Source organism: Leptinotarsa decemlineata, unplaced genomic scaffold (assembly GCF_025532065.1).
Source record: "Leptinotarsa decemlineata unplaced genomic scaffold, Ldec_3_MD MMD2_tig00002974_RagTag_RagTag, whole genome shotgun sequence".
NCBI classification, from domain to species: domain Eukaryota; kingdom Metazoa; phylum Arthropoda; class Insecta; order Coleoptera; family Chrysomelidae; genus Leptinotarsa; species Leptinotarsa decemlineata.
Genome location: NW_027412578.1, coordinates 8,464,178 through 8,481,796, shown reverse-complemented (window position 1 = coordinate 8,481,796; position 17,619 = coordinate 8,464,178). Strand labels below are relative to the sequence as shown.

General features: G+C 35.6%; 1 protein-coding gene and 1 long non-coding RNA gene across 6 annotated transcripts in view; one reads left to right on the top strand and one right to left on the bottom strand.

Annotated features, from left to right (window-relative positions):
* Positions 1-17,619, bottom strand: part of Crag (DENN domain-containing protein Crag) — a 30,995-nt gene that overhangs the window by 4,860 nt on the left and 8,516 nt on the right. For 2 of the 4 annotated variants that reach the window (XM_023161559.2, XM_074177372.1), the window contains 12 exons: positions 17,183-17,549; positions 13,298-13,419; positions 13,069-13,245; positions 12,785-12,999; positions 9,978-10,153; positions 9,411-9,921; positions 8,136-8,296; positions 6,634-7,033; positions 6,264-6,548; positions 3,234-3,320; positions 2,484-2,833; positions 338-865 (listed from right to left, as the gene is read on the bottom strand). In XM_023161559.2, coding sequence (XP_023017327.2) covers positions 338-865; positions 2,484-2,833; positions 3,234-3,320; positions 6,264-6,548; positions 6,634-7,033; positions 8,136-8,296; positions 9,411-9,921; positions 9,978-10,153; positions 12,785-12,999; positions 13,069-13,245; positions 13,298-13,419; positions 17,183-17,549 — 3,379 coding nt within the window. The remainder of the gene's footprint in view (positions 1-337; positions 866-2,483; positions 2,834-3,233; positions 3,321-6,263; positions 6,549-6,633; positions 7,034-8,135; positions 8,297-9,410; positions 9,922-9,977; positions 10,154-12,784; positions 13,000-13,068; positions 13,246-13,297; positions 13,420-17,182; positions 17,550-17,619) is intronic. The other 2 variants (XM_023161567.2, XM_074177373.1) reach the window with 2 other exon arrangements.
* On the top strand, positions 3,275-5,868 carry LOC141483097 (uncharacterized). Of its 2 annotated transcripts, none has more exons than XR_012465905.1 (2): positions 3,275-3,414; positions 5,632-5,868. It is a non-coding gene; the product is annotated as an uncharacterized lncRNA (long non-coding RNA). The 2 variants fall into 2 exon arrangements; XR_012465904.1 differs by having other exon boundaries at positions 3,320-3,460.

The following is a 17,619-nucleotide window of genomic DNA, read 5'->3' as shown; positions in this document are numbered from 1 at the left end:
AAATTTGATTTTATTTCCAGGAGGTTTAGCATTGTTTGAATGATTTGGAAGGGTTAAGCTAGATGAAACGTATGACTGACCATATGATAAATCTCTATATATATGAAGCAGTAGTATTTATAACAGAAAATAAATCAGAACTTTTCATTAACTGTGAAAAGGATCACGTATACAACACCAGAACAAAGAATGATCTTAGAAATGAGAAATGCAACTATACATACATACAGAGAAATGTCAAATATAGCGTTATAAACATTTACAATAAATTTGCAATCACTCATTCAGTTTTAGTTCCAAATACCTTCCTGAAATAACACAAATAACTGACACTCACCTAAAGTCGTGAGTTCTTGCGTGAGAGGATCAGTCCCTTCTTCCACAGGTTTCATCAAATTAACCCCTCCGTTATCGATTCCACAATCAACAGAAGAGTCGTCCAATTTTTTGTTACTCCCCGTACTACCACTGTCCGCTTTGTTTCTCAAATATAGGTTCGGGAGGTGCGTTTGAACATTGATCCTCTCAAACACCCATACCAAGTTCCAATAGATGATGGGGTGATCATCAAGGAACTTGGAATCGGCGAGACTCAAATCTCCTTCTTGAGCGAGGATGTTCTCCAGTTCCTTCCTCAATACGAGCGGGTTTAAGTACGGTATGCTGAAGGGATCGCACGGCTTGATGTCTGGCCCCGTTATTGCAACAGTTAGAAAAGGTACCGTCGACTTTCCGCAGGCTTGGCAAAGGGTGTTCAGATTCGAGTCTTCTGGTGACCAGTTGGCCATTATGTCTTCGTCGTATAGTAAGCATGAGCAGTTGTGACATTGAGAACATGTCGTTAAGGTGATGTCCAGTTCGGTGTCTGAAAATAAAAGCTATTCATTTCCACTAAATTCAATATTGGCAACACTGTTTTTGACAGATCACGCGTGAATCGTGTCTTGTGTCATTGTCAAACTTGTTCAGTTTGGTCTATTATTTAACCATGAATCGACTAACGAATGAACAACGCTTGCAAATTATTGAATAACATCAAAATTCATGCTCGTTGAAGAAAGTGCATCGTGCACTTCTTCCAATTTATGGGCAGTTTCGTCGGCCTACTGAGGGAGCTATTCGGAAGCTTGTGACTAAATTTTAAACCCAGTTTACATTAATGGACATTAAACCACCAACACGCATACGTAGAGTGAGGACCCAAGAAAATATTGCGGCTGTATCCGCCAGTGTTCGTGATGACCGTGAAATGTCGATTCGCCGCCGTTCGCAGCAACAGGATTTGGGTGTAAAACCTTATAAGATACAGCAGGTGCAAGAATTGAAGCCACACGACCTCCCACAACGTCTAACATTCGGTGAATGGGCGCTGGCAAAGTTGGAGGAATATCCACATTTTTATCGAAAAATTGTGTTCAGCGACGAGGCTCATTTCTGGTTGAATGGATACGTTAACAAGCAAAATTGTCGCATCTGGAGTGAAGACCAGCCACAAGCATTGCAAGAGCTACCGATGCATCCCGAAAAAGTCACTGTTTGGTGTGGATTATGGGTCGGTGGCATCATCGGGCCGTACTTCTTCAAAGACGACAAAGACCGGTATGATACTGTGAATGGCGATCGCTACCGTGTGATTATTGACGACTTTTTGTTGTCCAAAATGGAAGAATTAGACATGCCTGACATGTGATTTCAACAAGAGAGTGCCACATGCGACATGGCACGCCAAAAAATAGCCCAATTAAGAGCCGCCTTCGTTTCAGTTTATCTCACGCCTTTGGAATATTTCTTGTGGGGTCATGTTAAGGCTCATGCCTACAGGGATAAACCAGCAACTACTGACGCTCTGGAAGCCAATATTGAAGCATTTATACGTGAAATACCGGTCAATGTTAGAGAGAGTGTGCCAAAATTGGACCTTGCGCATTGGCCATCTAAAGCGGAGCCGCGGCAACATTTGCATGATCGTTCTATAGATTCCAATAGAGTTTTCATCAATTTTTTCAATTTTTTTTGTGTTGTTTTGAAAATCAAATCCTATACCTTTTAAAAAATCACCCGTTATCAAAGCATCAAGACTAGAAAATGGTGGGGTTATGTTTCCTTCTAAATTTTAAAAAATCAAACAATATTCCTAATATATCTCCTGAATTTTTAATATGAAAATCTAAAAAGGTCAATGTTCAACTCGTTCAAAATTCTCATGGTCCTTTCAACTGGATTGTGTTAATCATAGTTTGTATAAAGTGACCACACAACTACTCCAAAAGAAGTTGTGCCTGTTAAGCCCGATATAAAAAAACCTGATACATTCAGAGGGTACGCTGGCATCAATAACCAATAACCACTTCCCACACCATGAGGTAAGCAATCATTGGGTCCGAGATCATGAACCCTGAGCAGACTTAATTAGCCAAGGATGACAGACAGACAGGCAGGGAATGCATTATTTCACATATTATTAATATTATTGGATTACTTACCAGTTCTGTCGTCCTTCGGCATTGGAAACAGGCTCTCGGGCAGCGGCTCGTCGTAGTCTTTCAAATTCGTGCAACTACCCCTGTAGCTGCTCAGTTCCGCAGATATTTTCCTGTGCCTGTCACCACAATCGCTGCCTTCATTAGATTCGCATTCGGCGCATTCCGGGGCGTCGCCCGCCGCCAGTCGATCACCCCCCACCGAGACTTTGACAGGCGTCGAATTGGCCGACGTCGATATGGCCTCCTTGATCTCCTCCATCCGCTTGACCATCGACGTCGCGGCGGATTTTATCGAACTGAGACCACCTTGTATTAGTTCGTTGGATTTTTTACTAGTTAAACTACTTGGACTAGAAAAAACAAAAACAAAGACATGTAGGGTGGAAAACGAACGATGATCAACATGCTAAGATCTAACAATAAAAAAAACGAACAGATATGAATCGAGAATAATACTGCATACATGAAAAAAATTCGAGTCTTTTGACTGTAAATCTGGTTCGAGTGCGCCGCAAGGTTCAATCCTGAGGCCCATGTTGTCAGAAATCAATTTGATTATTTTTATGAAAACAATTTATATCGGATGTTCTTGCTATATATTCCTTACGAGAGAAGTTTTTACTGAAAGGGGAGTTAAAAACAAAAGTGACATTTACAAATTTTAGGTTATGTTCGCGATACATGTTCCTTTAATTTTTTTGAAATTTTAGAAAGCGTTCATGAGGAAACAAAACTTGATGAATGACTTACCTGAAGTTGTTAATGGCATTCTCAAGGAACTGCTGGGGTACTTTCAGGTCGGCTTTGCGAAGGGAGAGGCGTGATGGTGAATAGCGGCTAAAATGAAACATCTACTACTAGGTACTACTTCCGTGCAGTGCAAGACAGTCAAGCATAATGCACTACGAAACTGCCGCATGCACGATTACTGGTAACATTTATAATAATGAGCAGGGTCACGTGAAATCTCTCGTTAGGTGAAATCTCTATTTTAACAATAGTAATAATGATACTGGTTGTACAATTGTATTATTCTTTTATAATAAATATATTCAGAAATATAAAGGTTTCTGTATACCAAATTTGAGGAAAAAATGTTTTTAAATTAGATGAATGAATCAAGAATGTGAATAATCATGAAAGATCTACAGTTATCTACAATATGATTCCAAATTATGTTCTAATGTGTGGAAAAATAACATTTTTTGTCAAATTATGTATATGACAAGATCTTTAATTGGATGAAAAAAATAAATGAAATGATTTCAATAAAGTTTTCACGGTACCTTAGAGACTGATTCCATTTTTACAGAGGCAGGTTTGTTTCTCAATAACATCCACAATATTAAGTGATCTCTAATCATTATCGATCAATTCAACATCAATATCTGAAAATATCAAAATGGCAAATATTTCCATAGGTTTTCTCCATCTAGTTGTTTTTATTGGAGAAATTGAATACAAAGTTTATGCGGTTTTCCTAAACTAAACTTACAATCAGAACCTTTACTTAAACAAACAATTATCAAGTACCAAATGAATTAGAAAGTTATATGGTACTCCCATCTGAAAAAAACTCAACTTCAGCTTTCTATGACATTCATGAATAACTGAATCGATGTCGTTTAAAAAGTTTTGTTCGTTTTTATGAATCTGCTCGAAACTGTAATATCTGAGTGAACACTAATTCAATTTAATCGAAATAAGTGGCATTTGAATCAGTACAATTCATCCCACCAGCATAAAAATTGTGTGCTCGGGATTCGATGAAGTCGACGAAGGCCGTTTTTGCCTGGTCTTGATTGGCGAAGTTTCTACCAGTGAGAAATGTTGAGAAAATATATAAGTGTACAACTGATAAGGCAGCTGACTGATAAGGCAACATGTGACTTGGCAACTTTCGATAGAGGTTACTAGTGGTTTTAGCACTTTCTGTCACTATATTGCATTAAATTGACCATAATTGCAGTAGCATAACATGGATCTGGACCCAAAATTATCTCCGCAATGATTTTTGCAAGTGAAATTCTAGTGGTGAATATGTTTACTTTCAGTTTTGAATTCTAGTTCTAAATATGTTTACTTTCAGTTTTGCCAATCCCACTGAATGTTTCCAATTAGTCGCATAAGCCGAAATTTGAGCAATTATCACACTGAAAAGTGATATTTCCATTTTTTCAGTTGAAACCATTGTTATCTTATCTTGATGGTAGAAAACAATATGTACAGATATCTCACATTAAGGATGATTGAGAAAACAGCATACACTGCTCAAATTTGATATCGATAAGTATAGGGGTACCGCAGGGAAGTGTCCTTGCACCTATATTGTTCTCTTTATATATAGCAGATATTGTCAAATACCTAGATGAATACAAATTAACACTTTACGCTTTACTTGATTATGCTGAAATTTAGTCACGACTCACATATGGAATCTTATTATGGGGTTCATCGTCAACAGCTCAGAAATAATTTGTACTGCAGAAAAAATGCCTTAGAACTTTATTGAATAGAAGTCAGAGAGAATCATGCAGACCATTATTTGCCAATTTGAAAATACTTTTCCTCTCTCTTGCTTGTATATTCTAGAAATATCTTGTTACATTTTTAAAAATAAAACAGGCATTAGCACTCATAGTAATGATCACAGTTACACAACTAGATTTAACCACCATCTAAAAACACCTAAAAATAATTTGAATGTAACTCTCAGGGGGGACCTATTTCCGATGGCGTACGAATTTACAGTAAGCTCCCGGAATCAATTAAAAAGGAAACTACTGACTTCAAATTCAGAAAGCATCTCAAAACTTTTCTGTTGTCGAAAATGTTTTATAATATCGAAGAATTTTATTCCAGCTAATTGGATACTTTCATTCAATAATATATTTTAATTTACTTACTCTATTTTTAAAATTGTCAGTTTCAAATGTCTACCAATATGTAATTTGTGAAGTATTTTATATTACTTTCACTGTAATCAGATCATTTGTAGATATTCCAGTTCAAACATCAACAATTCAATGTCTTCCGAAATATATATTAAAGAAGAAAGTAATACAAATCACAAAATTATGAAACAACAAAAATTAATTGGCGCTCCGGGATGACTTCATTGATTCCAGTGGCACATTTGCTTTTTCAGCTGCAGGAAAACCCGGAAAAACCTTCATCACCACATCATCTGAAGGTCTTGATCTGCCAACGTCCTCTCTTTCATAAAACAAAATGTAGGGTGTCTCCAAAGGCTCCAATAAATTCAAGACATTGCCAGAACACTTAGTGAAGAGTTTTTAGCACATAGTACTCTAGTATATATTTCACATCATATATAAATTATTTCCTATTCAATCACCATATGGAAATAAATTGATAGTATTGATTTAATTATATATTTTCACTCATCAACAAACCTGCTTGAAGCTAGAACGTTTTTGACAAAAAATCATTCAGTTGTCAAGTGTCAAATGACACTGCAATTATAATTGTCAATATAGTATGCAATGAAAATTCGGAAGTGACACTGAAACTAAGTTGGTTTTTCAATGTAAGAAAAACTTTTGGTACATTTTTTGCTACTATAAGGCACGACCTCCGTTTTGTTCATTTATTTCCACCTTCATTTTTTCTAAATGGACTTTAATTTTTTTCTGAAAACTATAAAAGAGGGCAAGCACTCCACATAAAACTTCCTCTTTGCCTTTTTGATAAGTTCAACCCTGCCTCCTTGACAAAAAAAAACATTTACATAGGAACAATCAACAGACATTAGCTCACCTGAAACCCAGTTTCAAACTCGTCCCTAAATTAGCTAAACTCGAAGCTACCGTTGAAGCTGGGACCGTTTCCGATCGATGCAATTTGTTCTGAGCTGGAGGACTGCCTTCAAAAGTAGCCGACCTCTGGACGGTTGATCTGAACAGGACAGGTTCGACTGTCATGTCATTTTTGATTCGAGAATCAAAGTTCAGATCATTTGGTGAAGCAGGCGTTTCTTCTGGAGGCTGCTCGACAAATGCCCCCAAAGGATCGTTTTCGGTCACTACTTCCCGAGGGGAAACTCTAGAAATGTTCCAGAAGTTACGTTGGTCACACTGAGTAAACTCTGAACACTTGTTCCAAAGAACATGTATAAGTATCGACTTACTTTGATGGAGAGTTCTTTCCATTCTCAACAATTTCCGTGGGTTCCCTGTTGCTGAACTGAAGAGATTTAGAACAATTCTTTTTGTTGCCGATCTGAATTTGGTCGATAAGATTCGCGTCAGCAGCGCTCTCGGATCTTGACAGCAACCTATACTCTGACGGGCTATCTGGTGTAAGGAATTTCTTTTCTATTTGACCTTCGTCATGGGTAACAGGTTCTTTATCACAGATTTCATTTTCTTTAGCTTCCAAACCGTCCACCTCTTCCAAACCGTTCAAGCTGCCTTTTATGATGCTAGTGCCTCTTCGTAATAAATAAGCACTGTCTTCTTTTATTGCTTCGTGTGAATCTAGCGAGGAGCGTGATATCGCCCGATCTGTTTGATCTAGCAAGCTGCTACCTGCAAAAATTGTATCAATATTATCGTTTGGTCAAATTGAGAGTTACTGAGACGTGTCTTAAACATGACGTCTGACTGATTACTCATAAACTTTTTTGAAAAACTCAAATAATTCATTTCGCAAATAGATCCTCGCCAGAGTTGAATACCTTTGAATATAATAATCAAAATATAAACATATGCAATCAGGTAAAATTTTTGGGACTCTTGATAGATAGGAGACTGGACTGGAAAAATCACATAGACTACTTATCAAAAAATATTGCAAAATATTGCTATGCATTGAGAATATTGTCGGAACATGTCTCAACTGAAGCTGCCCTCTCTGCATACCATGCTTATATTCAATCTAGAATGAAATATGGAATAATATTCTGGGGAAACTCTGTTGGTATCTCTAGGATACTCATACTCTACAAAAAAAATGTATTAGGTATATCTATAAGATGAAAAAAAACGATAGCTGCAGAGAAGCTTTTATTAGGAGCAAAATTTTAACTTTGATAAATCTCTATATATATGAAGCAGGAGTATTTGTAACAGAAAACAAATCAGAACTTTTCATTAACTGTGAAAAGCATCACTTATACAACACCAGAACAAAGAAGGATCTTAGAAATGAGAAATGTAACTATACATACATACAGAGAAATGTCAAATATAGCGTTATAAACATTTACAATAAATTTACACTCACTCTAAGAAATCTTCCAATTTCAACAATGAAATGTCGTTTGAAGAGCTATCTCGTAGAAAAACCTTATTATAGCTAGCAGGAATTCTTAAATGATAGTATGCTAACTATATGAATGTTATTTACATATGCCTGATTTTTGTATATATTGTTTTTTTTTGTGTCTTAAAACTACTTGTGAGATAATATTGATTATGAATGTAAAACTTTGATTTGTTATTTAGTTGTTATTTACTACTGACATTTTCCACACTCCTCGGAGTTTATATATGTACATTATATGTAACTGGAGCAAATAAAGATCTATGACTATGACAGAGAAGGACATGATGAAAACTGTTTTATAGTAGTAACAATAACAATTTCTCTTCTCTTCAAAGTTTCAAATATTTGAGTTCTCAGACTTACCCCCCTCAGTTGAAGCTGACAGCGTTCGTGCAGCTCTCTTCCTAGCAGCCCATTTGAAGTGAGCAGCTCCAATGACTACGTTCCTCAATTTATTCCATAAGAGCTGGCTGGTACCTGAATAAGCTGGCCATTCAGCTTCCAAAACACATCGGTTATACAACCTAACCAGGAAAACATAATGAATACACTTCAAAGCTTTCTTTTGGTATTATCTATGATAATAATCATAGAATAATAATAATTGCAATTTATTGAACAAAAAATTACAATTTTGTTCAACTGGCTATCGACCGAAGTCCTTCCGCCCGTGTATCAAAATTGCTTTGAAATAACATGGCTTTCTATAAAAAAAAAAATTATATGGATATAAAAATGAACAAACAAAACAATTTAATTGATAAAGTTGTGTTAATTTTTCTAACAGTGTTTCTGTTGGGTGTCGATGTCTTACTCTTGCATGGGGGTTTCTTGTCACAGCATACTTTCTAATGATTTCTACATTGTCGTTTTCTCTAGCAAACTTCTGAGTAAGTGACGGTAGTCTTTCCTCGATAGGGAAAATACCAGTGAGTTGGTACAGCAGAGGGTTTGGAGGGATGTGTTTGGGGTTATTGAATGAATGAAAAATCGTTGCTTGCTGGTTATCGAGTAGCTTTTCGTGTAGCCAAAACAGGAAAACTCCACACAACTGCCGAAAATTTGATTTTACCGGCGGCTTTGGATATAGCAGAAATTATGTTTGGCAAACAAGAAGTAGAAAAGCTGAAAAGTATACCTCTCTCAGACAATATCATTCAACGCATGATAAGCGATATGGCGACTGACGTTGAAGACCAATTCATAGAAGAAATAAAAGAAAGTACTTTTGTGTCCTTGCAATTTGATGAATCTACGGATATTACGGGTTGTGCGCAGTTTGTCGCTTTTGTGCGTTTTGAATCCAATGAAAAATTGATGAAAGAAATACTATTTTGCAGAGCACTTCCCTCAAACACTACAGGTCACTGCTTACATAACATGTTCCTTGAAGCTACGCAAGATATGAATATCGATTGGGAAGAAAAATGTATTGTTATTTGTAGTGATGGAGCAAAAGCTATGACTGGTGCAAAAAGTGAATTTATTGCTAGATGAATCACAAAACACTACTGCTAATGTATTCTTAAACTTTATATTTTCTTAAACAATGTATAGAAAAGAAAATATAGTATTGTTCATGTTCATATTTACGAATAGGAAGTAAACGAGCAACTCTTGTATGATGAGCTGACTCACCCATATGTAAGAGCGTTCGGCTGGATACCGAATTTTTTCATCAAAACTAGAAGTTTCACGGCAAGTAGCGGCCTGGAGTGTTCTCCACACAATTGCATCATCAGTCTGTAGCAAACTTCGTCACAAGCTAACCGTAGCTTTGTAGCTCTAACAAGAAGCTCGTAAGATTGTTGCAAGATGGCTTTTTCTTTGCCCACGTTGAGGTGAAGCATACTGGGAAGGATCATGAAGTAGAGGGTGTGACACGTTCCGCACAAACATCTAGCCCATGAATCTGGTGACCGCAAAGATTTTCTAAAACACAGTATGAAATTATACCAATCTGAAGAGAGAAAAGTATTTCTGTACCTGGCTAATTTTTGAGCAAATTTTATCTCCTGTTTTGTTCTTCTTGCCATGGGAGACCCAGGAATAACAGATTGCATCAAAGAAGAAAGGGGGTTCTTCTTTTTGCCAAAGGTGATGAGCAGTTCAGGGTTCAAGTTGAAACGGGTATATTCACAAAATTCACCTGAAAAAAGTTTTCGTTTCGAAAAGATACAAATAAACTTTTTTTTATAAATATACCAGGCGCAGTTGGCTCTGGAGGCAGAACGAATACTGTCCTATCACTCTTATGCATCAAATCCAATTCTATCAGTCTTAACATAGGCCCCTCTTCATTTCCGATTTTCTCCATGCAGTCGTCGAAAAAGGCCAAACCTTGATCACCATCTGCTACGAAGCTTCTTTCTTCAATGAATCTTGAATATAAAGTATTATTTTAATTGTATGTATGTATGTATTGTATGTATGTATGTATTGTATGTATGTGAATTGAATAAATTGATTCATTGATTGATTGAATTAATGACATAAGCTTACGGATTTACAGTAAAATATCAAGAATGTTCTTTAGATAACATTTTCAATAGAAATATACGACCTTGGAATAAGAGAAAAGTTCTTAATTATTTCACACTTGTTATTATATATTATATAAACCAACATATATATTTAGTGAAAAGGTAAAAAAAGCATACAAAGTAGAGGATATTTAAAATGTATTTGAGTTCAATATATGATTGTGTACAACAGTTTTACTAATTTTATAAGAAAATCAATTGTGGGAGATTTCCTTACAGGGGAAAACCTGTGTGAGTTCCTCAGAACAATTATTCACTGTCCACTGGGAGGACACCTGGACAAAATATGGCTGTACAACGAAGACCTTAGCTGTAGCCAATGCAGCTCATTATATTTTATGCAAATGTGAAGCACTGGATCACGGGAAGCAAACAATTTATGGTCAATCCAAAATATGTCCAGAAAAATATCACATACGACAGTGGTCTGAAAAGTTTCCGATACAAGACATTTTTTTAATTTTTTAAAAAATTTTCAACATAGTCTGAATAGTATTCGGCGTTTTTCTCTGCAAAAAAAATTGTACACGAAGGTGATTACCTCTTCATTTGACGAAAATCTCTGTCCTCCGAGCGCAATTTTCAAATGAGGGAACAAAAATAAGTCACCTGGGGGTAGATCTGGTGAGTAAGGCGGATGGTCAAGCAGTTCAAACCGTTATTCTTGATTTTTGCCATTGCAACTGCTGAGTTGTGAGATGGTGTGTTGTCTTGGTGAACCAGGATTTTCTTTTTCTACAAATGTGGGCGTTTTTCCGCAAGTTCTGCCTTCAGCTTGTCAAGTAGTTATGTGTAGTATGCTACTGTAATAGTTTTCCTTCTTGCAAATAATCGATTAAAATAACTCCACGACTATCCAAAAAAAAAAACATCGCCATCACTTTCCCAGCCGAAAAAACAGTTTCTGCTTTTTTGGAGCCGGTTCCCCCTTTGCAGTCCACTGTTTGGACTGTATTTATTGTTTCGGGCGTATAATAGTAAATACGAGTTTCATCTACAGTAAATAATCGGCGCCAAAACTTGGATCTATTGCGCCTAAGCTACGCCAACAGAGCTTTGGAAACGTTCGTTAGAACACGTTTTTGGCCTAAATGAGCAAACGCGGCACCCAACGCGCAGACAGCTTTCTCATTCCTAAATGTTGATTTAATATATGACAAACACATTTTTTTTGACATGTTCATAACCTCTGCTATTTCTCTCACTTTGATTCAGTGGTCGTCTAACACCATTTGGTGAACTTTAGAGATGTTTTCGTCGGTAGTTGAAGTTTTTGGAAGTCGCAAACATTAATCGTCTCCCAAGCTCTTACGGCCATGTTTAAATTCAGCTGTCCAAAATTTCACTATAGAGTGACATGGTAGTGCAGAGTCCCCATACACAGAATCCAACTCATCTTTGATTTGCACTCGATACTCGATTTTGTTCATTTTCATATTTATGTATTTAGCATATGGCTTATTCACATCACAAAAGTTAACAAAACAAACCTAATTGTATAAAAACTTGAAAAAAAACACAGGAAATTTAGTTTACAAACAAACATTTAAGTCACGTATATATTAGTCGCTGTCCGGAAGTCCGGGGAGTCACCGGTGTAGGCCCTCAGTGGGCCAGTCTTCAACGATGTGGCTGATTGTTTGCATATCATCTTCATAGTCGCACCTGGGGGAAAGGTTTTTACCCCATTTTCATAAAAACACTCACATCAATTCACTAAAACGACTGTTACATAACAACTGCGCGTCTGAAATGGCTGAAACTTTGGTGATTTACTGTCAACAGATGAAAAACGAAATTCACTAGCTTTTATTAACGAGTGCTGCCATCTTCATGTTGAGGTCGAAAACTTTTCAGGCCACCCTCGTACAACTAGCAAGGAACCTGTTCAAACTAGTACACACGACAAGATTGTTAGAACAGGTGTCATGAAAAAGATGGAGGAAAACGCAATAAGTGCATGAGGCTGCAGTGTTTTCCCAAGACTTGGGAGAAGTGGACAATTCAGGCGGCTCCCAAGTAGTACAAAAAGCACCCAATAATAGAGTGAGAGAGAAAGAATATGCTTTATTTTTCAAAAATACAAAATTTTGTTGACAAAGTTAAGGCCTAAAACAATCTTCAATTGAATTAAAGCAAAAGACACACACAAAAACAAGAAACGAAACAATAAGTCGACACCGACATTATACTAGAATGTCTCATACCTACAATATATAACATCAAGCACATGAGAAACATATTAAAACAAGCTTGAGTTACAATGCGTCATTATAAAACAGGAGAGCTTTTACTTCCTTTCTCAAATGTTCTACTGAACTTATTTCTTCAATTTCTTTTGGTAAGTGATTGAACATCTTACTGCCTCCATAAATTACTGAATCTTCAATTAGTGCAAATACTTTTTGAAAACCATATATACTCAAGGAAGTAGTATGATTATGTTTTAGCAAGGAAAAAAAAATTTACCTGATGAACATCTGAGTTCTCATCAATAAAGTGAAGAACTTGTGGTGAGTCTTATCCCTACTTCTCAGGAAGTCATTCAATTGGAATAAAGCCTGAGGATCCGTCGTTCCAACTGTCGGAGCCTTAGTTATTGGCAGAAGATACGAACGATAGCCTTTCAGTGCCATGGCCATAAATTTGAGAAAAGCCTCTTGAATTTCCAGTTCTTGAGCTTGCTAAAATACATCTCGAATCAGAGGAGGTTGAGGTGGAAATTTAAGTTGAGTTTTTGGACATAAACTCACCTCTTTCTTTCTTCTTTGGAACTCCAGCTCTATGTCATCCTGATTGACAGTATCTGAGGCTACAGAAGTATTGTTCCTCAACTGATAATAAAGATAGTCTAGCGTCGATTTTAGAATTTTTGCTGCTCTTTTAGGAAGTAACTTGAAGTTCAGAGTTTGTCTTTGGGTTTCAGCTATCTGAATTACAAATGAATAAGAAAAAACACCAAAAATATTGTAACAACATTACCGTTATTATATTGGTATCCAGATCGATGCAGCTTACATCAGGTGGCGGATCATATAAATCAAAATACCTCGAGTCTACCCCAATTAGAAATGGTAGCGGTGCATGTAGAACTTCGACTAGACCTATCGAAAAACATTTTTCAGAAATGATAAACACGAGGTCTGTTAAAAAAATAAGGTGAATGTTCAAATATGGAAAATAATCATGAAATAATTCAAATTCATTGAAAGATGTTTCAACCTCAACTTCAATATTCTAAAACAAAATCACTCAGTATGCAGAATTCCATCTTTTAATATTCCAAGTTCATAGACATCGAAATTGATACGATCACAGGATATAGAAATGTAAAACAATCTTCAAATACGCAAACTTTGCACAGACTGTATACTGATCATTTTACCTTAGCACAGTGACCGGATCAAAGTTGCAATGTCAGCGTATAAATCTTCATAAATATTGAGGGAGGTCAAGATCAGAAACAGACAGTATTGAGAAATTCATTCAGTATCTATTGATCTTCAGAAAAGGTTCCGGCAATGCAGCACATCCCCTTTTCTTCGATCCTGCTGGGTGGCAGCATAATGTAAGTTGATTTATTGTATTTTTTATTAACATTTTAGTGTAAGTTTATTCCTGAAGTATTTTCCCCATTTCGTTACAATATAGAATAGAATTTATTTATACATCACTGAAGAATTTACATATACATACAAGAGAATACATATATACATGCAAAAAACTTATCGGACTAGTCACAAGGCAATAAAGAAAATTCAGAAATATACAATTTAAAATATAGAAAATATACAAACAATTAGATTAAAATTCCCTACAATGTAGCGTCTCAAAACTCTTCAATGGAGTAAAATGATTGATTTATTAGATAACGAGTCAGATTATCCTTCAACACATTTGCATTCGTTGAGTCAAAGTGCGGGAATATATTCGTAAGTCGGTTATAGCACCTGATTCCTTGGTATATGTGAGAATCCTGGCCAATGCTCAATCTTGAGTATGGTTGGTGGATGCTCTCACTATTTCTCATATTGTATTTGTGTAAATTACATCTTCTACTCAGGTTACTTTCTTCTTTTTTGACATTGATGATAATCAGAAGCATGTAAAGTGAAGGGACTGTTAAAATTGAGAGTCGTTTGAATATGTTTCTACAAGAGGTTCCACGAGCTACACCAGCCATACATCTAATTATTTTCTTTTGGATGATGAATACTTTATTCATATGTACTGAATTTCCCCAAAAAATCAATATCTGTTTAATTGAGTTTTTAAATGAGTTCGTTAATCATTTGGATGAATGATGAATGGGTGAAACAGCGAATAAAATCATCTCGTTGATGAGCCAAGCGAGTACATGAGTTGCGACAGTACGTACATTTGATTAGCATATTTTATTTTTTCATGTTGGTACACTCGTCTCGAACATATGTTCACAGTTTCAGCTGTCAAGCATGTTCAATTTGGTGGTGAGAGGCATCAAAGTTAGAAGTTTTTTGCGTGTTAGACGATTTTCTGCTATAAAAAAAATTTACCTAAGAATTTGCATGAAATTTTTAATGAAAAATGAAATTAGGTGCTCAATAACACTCGAAATGTTGACAGTGGCATACGGTAATTGTATTCTGAGTCATAATAATGTTCATGCCTCAGCCACCGTATTCACCAGATATGGCCCCTTGAGACTTTTTCCTGTTCCCAAAATTGAAGACCCCCCGAAAGGACGGCGTTTTGCAACGATGGAGCAGATGAAAACCGAATTTCTGAGGACACACCAAAAAGTGAATCTCACCTTTTCTAGGGTTGGAAAAAACTCTGGCACAAGTGCATTATGTCTGAGGGGGAATACTTTGAAGCGGACACCATAGAAATTGATGAATAAATAAATATTCTTTGAGAAAAATGAAAATTCACCCTATTTTTTTAACAGACTTTGTATGTTGTATACGTGTCAATACACCAGTTCAATAATAATGATATTAAAAGTAATTTATTGGCAAATACCAAATGGACATTGACCGTTCTTCGCTAGACTTCTACAATTCACAAATGTTTATAATTTGTAAAAATCTGGATTGAAATGAAGTTGAGTTTTACTAATGCATAAATTAAAAAAAAAAAGATATCAAATTTGTGTATTTTTTTTTTTTTATTAGAAGGAATTGCCATGGATTTTATTTTTATAATGAAATTTGAAACAATCATGAAATACAAATCAATTCAAAGAACTAAGATTATAAAAAAAATGGAAAGAAGAAGAAAAAAAATATTTATGTTGATTCCCAAATTGATTTCTTGGAGTATTTGAATTACGAATTTACTGTTAGACCTCTCTAGAAACAATAATATTGTTATTGAAATTATCAATTATTTTACATCAAGTTTCTTTTTCACTTCATTAATTTAGGTCCTGATAAATTTCAATGTAAGTACCATGTGAATATTATGTTTTTAATGCCAAATTTTGGGGAAACGTTACCTTTAACAAATGAAAATGCAAGATACTTTTTTGAAGTTGATTTTCTAACAAACAAAAAGTGGTAATAACTCAAATCTCTTGAGCTTGAATTTATCAAAAACAAAAGTAGTGTCCTATCGTTGCCAGATTCCAGCCGTACATCTAAATAATATTCAAATTGACAACGTACCAACTTCTAAATTCCTTGGCTTGTTCATTGACAGTAATTTAAAATTCAATAAACATGTACCTAGATACTTTGAAATCGAAGCTTTCCTCTGGATGTTATGCAATACGAGTAACTGCATTTGAGCTCGGATCTGCAGAAGCTAGAATGGTTTATCATTCCCTTTTTGAATCCCATCTTCGTTATGGTATTGGCTTTTGGGGTGTGTGTTCTACCACATGCCTTCAATCAGTATTACTAATACAAAAACGTGCAATATGATGCATATGCAAAGCCAAGCCTAGGGACTCTTGTCGGCCTCTTTTGGCCTCTAACAGAATTCTAACTGTGGTCTCCTTATTTATATATGAGACAATCTGCCTTCTCTTCTAAAATGGGATATTGTTTAACAATTTGGACGCGCCAATGTATCAAACCAGGCAAAGATTCAGCTTTAAATTACCGCTGCCTTCTTCGACCCTAGTTCAAGATTCCATTAATTACAACGGTCTCAAAATGTTCAATCACCTTCCTCAAGCTATAAGAAGCATAAATGACTTCAGAGCTCTTAAGAAAGAGTTGAAAAACTTGCTTTCTGTGAGACCTTATTATAGCTTAGCAGAATTCTACGATGATAATTTTAATTGAGAAGACTAACTGTAATATCTACGGTATTTTATTGATTTGATTTTATTCAATTTAGTTTAAATTGATTTATTCAATTTTATTGACCATGTTCTTATATCCTGAACGTTTGTTATTATTTACATGTCTCTTTTCAGTTCATGTTATCACTTACTTTTAGTGATTTTACTTTTGTGATTTCATGTATATGTTATTTATATTTCGCATAAGGCTTTGTCAATAAGAATTTATTCTTCAGACAATAAAGTACATTTGAATTGAATCGAACTCATTTATTCTAACTATTGGTAGTTCTTATAATATTGAGACAAAAATGTATTTTTTATTACTTTCAACATCTAACAAAAGAAAATTTCAGGGTTGCTTCATATTACAAAAATTGTCATTTAAATAATCGTTTATTCTTCATGACTTTGTGTTCTTTTTTTTTCATCTCTTTTATGATTCAAAGAGAATCCTCTATCATCATTGCATCTAGTCACAGTTTCCTCCTTATTATTTTAAAGTTCAATAAAATATTTATATTTATCATGTGAGTTAATGTGTGAAATAAATCTAAATGCAAATTTTCACTAAGAATTACTACCAACATACTAACCAAGAGGGCAAAGAGGAATGTAAGGACACTGCCACTTGAATGGGAACAACATTGTCGAAACAGCTTCAGCTACCGACGTCAACGTATCAGGTCTCAAAGAGTGTATCAACACTTTCTGTTCCGTTAACATCAGCAATAAAACTTGCAGGCAATTTTCTGGGCCCAAGTTGATGAGCAGTTGTTTGAAACTAGCTGCGCTTCTAGGCAATGGCAAATCTTCAGGCTGCGTCAAAATGACTGTGTCGGTGTTAAGGTTGGGCGACATCTGTAGCAATATTCTGGGGGACGGGAATGGAACTTCATCCAACAGTTGCGTTATGTAACGTTCGACAGGAATTGGTTGAGGTTTTCCGTTTGTACCTATATTCTGTAAAACATTGATTCTCAAGTATTATTCATAATATAGCAGCTCAACCACAGATTGTTGTGAAGCTAAG